This window comes from Haliotis asinina, chromosome 5 (genome assembly GCF_037392515.1).
Source record: "Haliotis asinina isolate JCU_RB_2024 chromosome 5, JCU_Hal_asi_v2, whole genome shotgun sequence".
Lineage (NCBI taxonomy): Eukaryota > Metazoa > Mollusca > Gastropoda > Lepetellida > Haliotidae > Haliotis > Haliotis asinina.
Window position 1 is genome coordinate 23,804,764 of NC_090284.1, and position 8,801 is coordinate 23,813,564.

Consider the following 8,801-nt stretch of genomic DNA (forward strand, 5'->3'; position numbering starts at 1 on the left):
GACACCCACACACTGCCGTTTAATGGCATTTGATTGGCTATGCAGAGAGCCAATCAAGACTAACACTGAAGGATCATATTATATGTATCTTATTTTATTGTATTATATCATATTTTAATCCACATGCCACAATATGAACAAAAGATCAAACATAACAAAATTCTAATGACACACAATCAGTGCATCTTACACATCTGTCCATCATGATGAAACTATCCTCAAACTGGTACGCATGAACATGATCACACATTTAATACTTAACATCAAGCAAATGTACAAGTAGGTATGTGGAACAGAACAGAGTGGTCTACCTGCTACTGTTATAGAGTAGGCCATTCAGGTTTACAATTGCTAGACGCAACAGATATTTATTGTGAATGAAGAAGTTCCTAGTTCATGCTGATTCTTATTTGCAACCATGACTTTGTCACAGTATCAAAGAAATAGATTAGGGTCACACCTGAAAATGCTTCTTCAATGTTCCCCAGATAAATAAGTAAATATATATATATTTCTTCAAAGATGACTGGTTCAAAAGGAATGCCAACAAACTTACCCACCGATGGTACACTATTTTGGGCATGTGGAAAGATTGAAATCATTGCTTTGAGTTTGGTTAACCATGATATAAATGTATAAAACACATGATCCAAAATTGGAAGCATAATGATCTTGTTATCTATGGTAGACAACAATCGCCATGTGTTTTGTTGACTCAGGAATCAACCTATGGCTACATGTCTATCTAGTCTATCGAATATATTTAGGAACAGCTGCTCTGACTCCCTGTTTAGTCTGTGTCCTGACCCCTACTGGTGTAACAGGGGTAAACGGTTTAGACACACCACTACCACTTCCTGTCTTTGAGACATGTCTGGAGTTACCTCCCCCTGCAGACGAACTTTCCCATTTGAAGAATTCACAACCTCTTTTCACATCATACTGAGAAGTGCGCACACCACATGTGAAGAAGAACCTACCAATGTTCAGGCCTGGGGACTGAACCAGGCGTCGTTTAGAACGTCGACCACATTTACACATGGGTGGAGTAGCTTTCATACTCGAAAAGTTGCAACCAGGAACAGTTAACCTGTTTTGCAGAGGGCTTGGTGTTTTGAAAGTATTTTCATTTGGTGTCTTAACCCCAAGAGTCAAGCTTTCAGCACTGCGGTGTATCCTCTGATTTGGAGTTTTGAAAACACTTCTTGACACAGAATCTGATGTAGAAGCAGATCTTTGTCCAGGAGTCACAACACTTTGATTTGGGGGCTTAAAGCTTCCATGGACAGGACAATGATTTGGAGTTCTTAAAGATGTCTTAGAACAACTGCTGCCTGTAGTGACCACACTAGACACCTTAGTACCACTACCTACACGATGACCAGGCTCTGGTTGCCTTCCTTGACCTCCTGCCACTGTACACTTTGTCCAACCACTCTTCACAGCCTGGACACATTTCATATCACCCCGTTTATCACACCCAGTATTGGTATCTCGAACACTCAGCCCAACAGAGCTTCGATGAGTATTTAAACCCCCTGGTACCACAAATGCATTTTCCCTTCCATCAGGGCTTTGGTTGACCAGCTGAAGTTTTGTCTGAAGAAGTTTTCCACTGTGAGGTACAGAGTTTGATGGTTCAGGCACAGTTGTGCTTGGAGAGATGTGTGTTCTGTGTCTTCCTTTATGGGCTTCATCACTGTTAACAGTATGTGGATCATCCTGGCCAGATGCTGCCTTATAACAAAGAACAAACACTTGCAGTTACATATCAAATTGTTTTTTATAGAATTTAAAAATAAAATAAAATACAATAAAAGTAAAAACATCACAATAAAATATGGAGAAGCTGGTTACAGATGAGTCTCGTTTCCATGCCTATTAGTACAAACAACATTATTAGTACAAACAACATTTACATGATGACATTCTTTTATAAATACACACTTGATGCATGCAACACAAAAGCAAGCTACCTTCTTAAAAGTACGCAAAAGATGTACAAAACATATTGCAAGAGATCCTTGTTTGCACTGACTGGGATGGACCTGTAATTAGAGTCTATCTGCGTACCGTTCCGATGTTCTTGGTGACATTCATGATACAGCCATCTCTCATCATCCTCCACGCCAACCGAGCCGTGTTCCGAGCATCATCCACACCTGGAACACAACAGATCCAAAATGCAGCTGCCATACTTCACAAATATACAGCTACCCGTGTAGGTCCTGGGGTAGAATAGGCCTTCAGCACCCTATGCTTGCCATAAAAGGCGACTATGCTTGTCGTAAAAGGCGACTAACGGGATCGGGTGGTCAGGCTTTCTGACTTGGTTGGCACATGTCATCAGTTCCCAAATGCGCAGATCGATGCTCATGTTGTTGATCACTAGATTGTCTGGTCCAGACTCAATTATTTCCAGACCGCTGCCATATAGCTGTAATATTGCTGAGCGTGGCATATATACAGCTATCTAGAGGGAGTGAGTGAGTGAGTGAGTGAGCAAATATAATAGCTAGGGCCTCACCCCAACACAAGGTGTCAAACTATTACTATGGTTTCACCCCAACACAAGGTTTCACACAATCAATCAATCAAGGGCCTTACACTAACATTCAGTTGCAGTATACATGTATTGCAGTCTGTCGAAGTATGTCAACACTTATTTAGTCTGATGTTGATTGATTGTTGTTAAACGATGTATTCAGCAATATTCCAGCTATATGACTACAGTCTGTATGTAATCAAGTCTGGGCTGGAAGATCCAGTGATCAACATCATGAGCATTTATTTACACAGTTGGGATACCATAACACGTGCCAATCAAGTCAGCAGACCTGACCATTAGTCACCTCTTACAACAAGCATGGGTTGCTGGAGACCAGTTCTAACCCAGATCTTCACAGGTCATTAAGTTGCTGTGCAACGTAGCTGTGAAATGAAATGATTGTTTCTTCATTAGCTTGTTGCTTAACGCCACACTATACAATAGTCTTGGAAGCGACTAGTTACCAATTCATACACAAACTGAAACATGAGTCTCATTACCAAATTCAGACGATGACTTACTTTTCAGATGATCCGAATTTTCTCTTACGAAAGTGAAAAGAGACACTATAAACAACTATGGTTACACTGAGTTTCAATTCCATGTTTCATAAGGAAACGGTATTTACAAATTGATTTTAATTTTAAATGTTAAAATCATTGTATTTCTATATTTTATGTCGAGGTGTAGGCAGCATGTCGTTAAATAAGGTGTCACAGACTGCCCCTGTTTGAAGAGGTCGTACAGTTATTCACAATTCATCTGGCTTACTGGTTACACCTGTTGTGTTCCTTGCACTTATTAAGTGTATTTGCATAATGTACAATGATTGACACAAAATGTCATGTCTGTACCAGACAACCAAACATTTCTAGCAACAGAGCCTTGTTTTGAAAATTCCAGACTTTTGTTTGGCAGAGAAAGCTGTACGACAGAGCATGCTGCACAGCATGTTTGCAAGGATTAGAAGGAGCATAGGGTTGTAATAAACAAGTCATCAGATGTATCAAATAATACTCATTAATGTTTATACATTCCATTCAGTGAGTTGGTATCAAAATTCTGGACTGGATATTGTACTAACTTGCACAACAGGATGGAACCCAGTCAGTAGGAATTGAGACTGTTGTGTAATCAATATTTTGACTTGCTGAGATGCAACGCTATGCCATCAGCTAAGTAACAGAGAATGACCCCTGATCCACTGAGCTGCCCACATGAAAGTATTGGTTACTAAGAACCAGGGCCTAGAGTTTCGAAGCTCTCATAGCACTAAGATAATCGTGAGTGCCACACATTAACATTAACTTAGACAACCTTAACGCAAAGAGAGGTTAAAAAATATAGCCCCAGTATTCTTCGGTACCTGGCTCCCCATGAGCAGTAATGGGGCTATTATTCATCATGCTATCTGATTACATAGATATTCCACACATGAAGAGGAACATAAGTTAGGATACTGCTGTCCATAACAACATCCAAGGGTGTTATATGTTAGTATGTGTTAACAGCTCACCTGAATGTTCACGCCCTTCAAACTCAATACCAACAGACTGCAGAGCTCCATTTAAACCATGTGGCTTTCGACCATAGAATTTCTGACAAGTAAAATATAAGAATAATTGCAATCACTTACATTGTAATCAGGTCTCACTTTCATGATTTATTTCTAAAGAAAACACACATTTACAAATTAAGTCTAAACATGGCACAATAACTTTCAATCCCTTCCACATCAGCACCCCCTGCCTATACAGTGTCATTTGTCTGTTATCTCAAACATTATGATGTAAATCCATCAGATTGTTCTAGATTCCTTATGTACCCATAAGAAAATGTGTCAGTCCAAAAAGAGACACACAGCTGAACATCTAGACCCTGACTGGAAGAGGACACAAGCCTATGGAGCAGGCCCTCTTTTGTGACCCCAATTAAGGTTGAATTTGGGATTCAAGCCAAACTATTTTATATTGGCATGGAAGAACAAAGACCATGTTTCTGTTATATGCCATGAGTGCATTATGTTATATGTCACATAAGCCCCTACCCTGTATGTGGCCCTTAGATCAATCCAGCTGTTCATCTCAGGGGGTCTGGGGAGTTGTTTGCGACGAGCTTCATACAATAGACACACACCGAGGTCCCAGTCTGTAAGTAGTTGACAAAACATATTGCATAGGACAATTCTACACTGTGGAAATATTTCCAAGCTTATTTCAGTGAAACCTTATAAAACCTTAACTAAACTTCTTTTTTGTCTACTATCATTTTCACAAAATTAAAATAAACTTAAACTTAAAATGAATTGACCCAATGGTGTAACAAAGTCAATGTATGTGAGAAAAATATGTGAAATACTGTATGAATGTGATATTGTCATATCATTAATGTGAATGTTGTATGGGATCTATAAATTAATACAGATACCCCAGAAGTAAATGCTAAATACCACAAGATCCTCAATAATGTCAAAAAGTAATGACCCCTGGATCCTTCATAATCACAGGCCCTCAAATCACTGCACATCATTACAGCTTTTTTTAAAAAATAAAATAATTTTGAGATGACTATTCACAGTAGAATATATCGTGACAAGGCTGGACACTTCAGTGTACCCTGCTTTGAAGATTGCTATGCTACCATCACATACAATCGATTAAAACTTCATCTAAACATAATCAAGGGTGACTGGCCTATCAATCACCACTCATGACACCTACTAGTTCTTTATTGTTACTTTTACAAGTTGACTGAAAGCCGATTTTCACTCTGAACTAAATGATCTTGACACAAATGGAGGACGATAGCAAACAGTTGACCAATGAGAAGTCTTGCTTTGACCACACCCTCTTTTATGCAGACTTACCTTGCTATCATCCTCCATCTTTCTATCTTTAATCCTCGCAATGACACAAGGGCCTGTGTTCATAATGTCTAACAGTAAAGATCATAGGATCCTCCATAATGTCAGATGGTAAAGATCCTAGATCCTTCATAATGTCTAACAGTGAAGACCCTAGGATCCTTCATAATTTCTAACAGTGAAAACCCCTGGATGCTTCACATTATCCAACAGTAAAGATCACAGGATCTTTCATAATGTCTAACAGTAAAGATCATAGGATCCTCCATAATGTCAGATGGTAAAGATCCTAGGATCCTTCATAATGTCTAACAGTGAAGACCCCAGGATCCTTCATGATGTCTAACAGTGAAGACCCCAGGATGCTTCACATTATCCAACAGTAAAGATCACAGGATCTTTCATAATGTCTGACAGTAAAGATCCCCTTCAAATAAAGGTTCAATTTGGTACTGACCTGACCAAGTGACAAATGTGGCTCTGGCCCCTTCTTCCTCTTCTGAGAAGACAATATTCTTCTCCTGTTTAATCTGGTTTAACCAGTGAGAGAACTTCCGCAGACACAGAAACAAAGGGATTCCTTGTTCCACTTGTTCCTGGAGAACACAGGCAGATAATAAGAGATAAAAAGCACCCACAACCAGTGTTTGCCCTGATGCAGAAAACCTGTGTATTTGATGCACGAACCATCTCAGATACGCATCATTGTGGACTCAGTGCTACTGGGCCGTAGGTTCAAATAATCTATGCTCGCTATTTATGTTGTTTAAAACTACTTAGTTTATTGTTTGTCAGTAAACTGCTCAATGCTGATTACATAACAGACCTGCTTTACCTTGTTGTTTTATGGTTATTATTATCACAGTTGATGTCTTGATAAAAGTTCCATAATGAAAAAGACTACCGAAAACCTCCCTGTCATGAGAGGGAGTCATGGACATGTTTTGGGGAGTCATGCTGACTCCTAAATTTTCATGTCTAGGGCAAACACTGCACAATCAAAACCTGTTTACGTATGTCATTACAGAAATGCAGTTACACATCATCTTTGCTAATGGCCTCATATTTTTATATACCAAAGCAAATGAAAATATACATCATAAAGTATGTGGGAAAGTTTTGCACCATGAAATTACTGTGAGTGTCTTACCACAGCCTCAAATTTGTTCAGTAAGTTCTGTAACTTACTATGAGTTTATTAGCACTTGTACACGTCATTTTTTATGTTTTGAGAATAGTTTGGTAAAAAAGGAATCTTTATCAACAATAGATGCATGTGTGGTTGTAATTGACAAACACTTATAGCATCTTGCAAACACTGGAATAGGTAATCAAGTCTGCTTTAGAATCTACAATTCAGTGAGTAAGTGAGTGAGTGAGTGAGTGAGTAAGTGGGTGAGGGAGTGAGTGAGTGAGCAAGTATAGTTCTATGTTACTTTTAGATATATTTCAGCAGTATCACGCCTGGGGACACCCGAAACGAGCTTCATACATTGTACCCATGTGTGAAATCGAACACAGGTCTCTGAAATGAGGAAACACTTAACCACTAAGCTAACCAACTGCCTCTGAATCTAAAAGAGAGAAACAATGCCAGCCTACCTGTGTAATGCCAGTGAGCCGCTTACAGAAGTCACTAAGCACTGGCTGTTCCTGTGGCTGGACATAGTGGTGAAACTCACTCTCTATCTGCCCGGTTCGCGTATTACACAGCACCGCTGGGAACTCAACTAAAAGAATATATATTGCATGCACATGTGGCCAGTATTGTGTTACAATCAAACTCAACTTAAACTCATTCATGTTAAACACATATCATGTTAAACAACACACCACTTAATCATGATGGTGAAATGAAATCTATTATCAACTGACAAAAATTGTATATTTAATGTGAATTCGATAACGTGACTCATTCACAATTTTGTGCATGTTCAGAGTTTTACAGTAGGACTCCAATTAGTCAAACATAATGAGCACTTGATTTTCATTCTCATCACCCTGAGGAGTATACAAACTAAGCCAGCTCAACCTTCTAGATACACTTTTACAGCTGGACTATGAGTGGCATATTTCAAACCAAGAACTTGCAACACATGTCTTTTGTTCTGATAATCCCAAATTTAGAAATGTGTATGTAGGTTGCCTCATTTCATTCAAAGAGTCTACAAATGTTAGCCAGGTTGTAATATATTTTGTATGCTGCATTTCTTTTATCATCAACAGTGCAACTAAAAAATAAACACTTGAGTAATTGGTTACTATTTTTAAGTTGAAAATTACAAATGACACTTTTAATTGGTGTGAACGGTATGATCATCTTGACATTGATATGTATGAATCAGAAAGTCTTACTGATTTCTTGAGTGCGAAATTTTCCATCTTGCCAACATGTTGATTCAAAATCCAATACTACAAGATATGAAAATACCTGACCTGAAAGAATAAAATGTTTTATTATATTACCTGCCTATTCCTCATGTCTCCAATATAATATATTCAGTTTACTTTGAAATATATGAACAAACAATTGATTTAACTTTGGGTCATAAAATGAGTGCACTAAAGAAAAACGTTCAGTTAACTGAAAACATGGCAAAGGAGCTTATTGAAATTTAGATCACATCACCTATGCACAATTTCGGCTTTTTCATCTGATCTTCTTTTCCATTTTGTACTCTTGGCATATAACGTTTTCTCAGGAGTCCAAGTTCACTGTGAATAAAGAAAAACCTGTGTAACTACATGTATTACATGTATATGTCATAACATTTATATTTACATTTTACACAAGTTAAACTTGTGTTCACATGTCAAAAGGTATTGAAGAAGTTTCATCCAAACTTAACACTTATTATACTCTTAAGAGTGAAAATTGTAAATACTGATGAAAATAAAAATGATATTTTCACTGAGTAGAATAACATGTTATTTCACTTACTCGACTTACTCGATGTCTCGATCATTTACAAACAATGATGAAAATGTAATACAAAAAATAGCATATTTTGTTAATGTTGTCAGATTCATGTATACTTCATTTCGTGGTCTGCCAAAGCTGATATGACAACATTAACAAAATATCCTCTATTTATTTCATAATCAATAAAATGCTCAAAAATGAGTACGAACATAAGCACATTGTAATGCCCGCAGAAATATTACCGAGCAAGTTCTTTGGTAGTTTTCATCTTTGTACACATCTGCAAACCTCAAGCACATCATTAAACCTTAACTAGACAAGTACAGTCACTAATAAAGAAATTCTATGGTTTCGCACGCCATTTTGGGGCTCAAATTAGCCGCCATCCCACGAAGCGAGAATTTGGGGTGATCAAAAACATAAACATAATACGAAATATGGATATTGTTTCACTTTTGTTCATTTGC

At 37.9% G+C, this 8,801-nt stretch overlaps 1 protein-coding gene across 1 annotated transcript; it reads right to left on the reverse strand.

The window, feature by feature from the left end:
* Positions 1–76: 76 nt before the first annotated feature.
* On the reverse strand, positions 77–8,753 carry LOC137285291 (ERI1 exoribonuclease 2-like). Its single transcript, XM_067817622.1, has 9 exons — positions 8,577–8,753; positions 8,041–8,126; positions 7,767–7,847; positions 7,014–7,141; positions 5,869–6,007; positions 4,596–4,696; positions 4,065–4,146; positions 2,074–2,162; positions 77–1,737 (listed from the first exon to the last, which is right to left on the reverse strand). Exons 1-9 carry the CDS (start codon positions 8,612–8,614, stop codon positions 751–753), a joined length of 1,731 nt encoding a protein of 576 aa, XP_067673723.1. The 5' UTR covers positions 8,615–8,753; the 3' UTR covers positions 77–750.
* Between the last annotated feature and the right edge of the window lie 48 nt (positions 8,754–8,801).

Coding starts and splice junctions, on each gene's coding strand:
- LOC137285291 (XM_067817622.1), bottom strand. CDS start 8,614: ATGTGTACAAAGATGAAAACTACCAAAGAACTTGCTCG. Junction 7,848..8,040: donor AAAGCCGAAATTGTGCATAG/GTGATGTGATCT, acceptor TTATTCTTTCAG/GTCAGGTATTTTCATATCTT. Junction 4,697..5,868: donor CACATTTGTCACTTGGTCAG/GTCAGTACCAAA, acceptor AACTACTTACAG/ACTGGGACCTCGGTGTGTGT.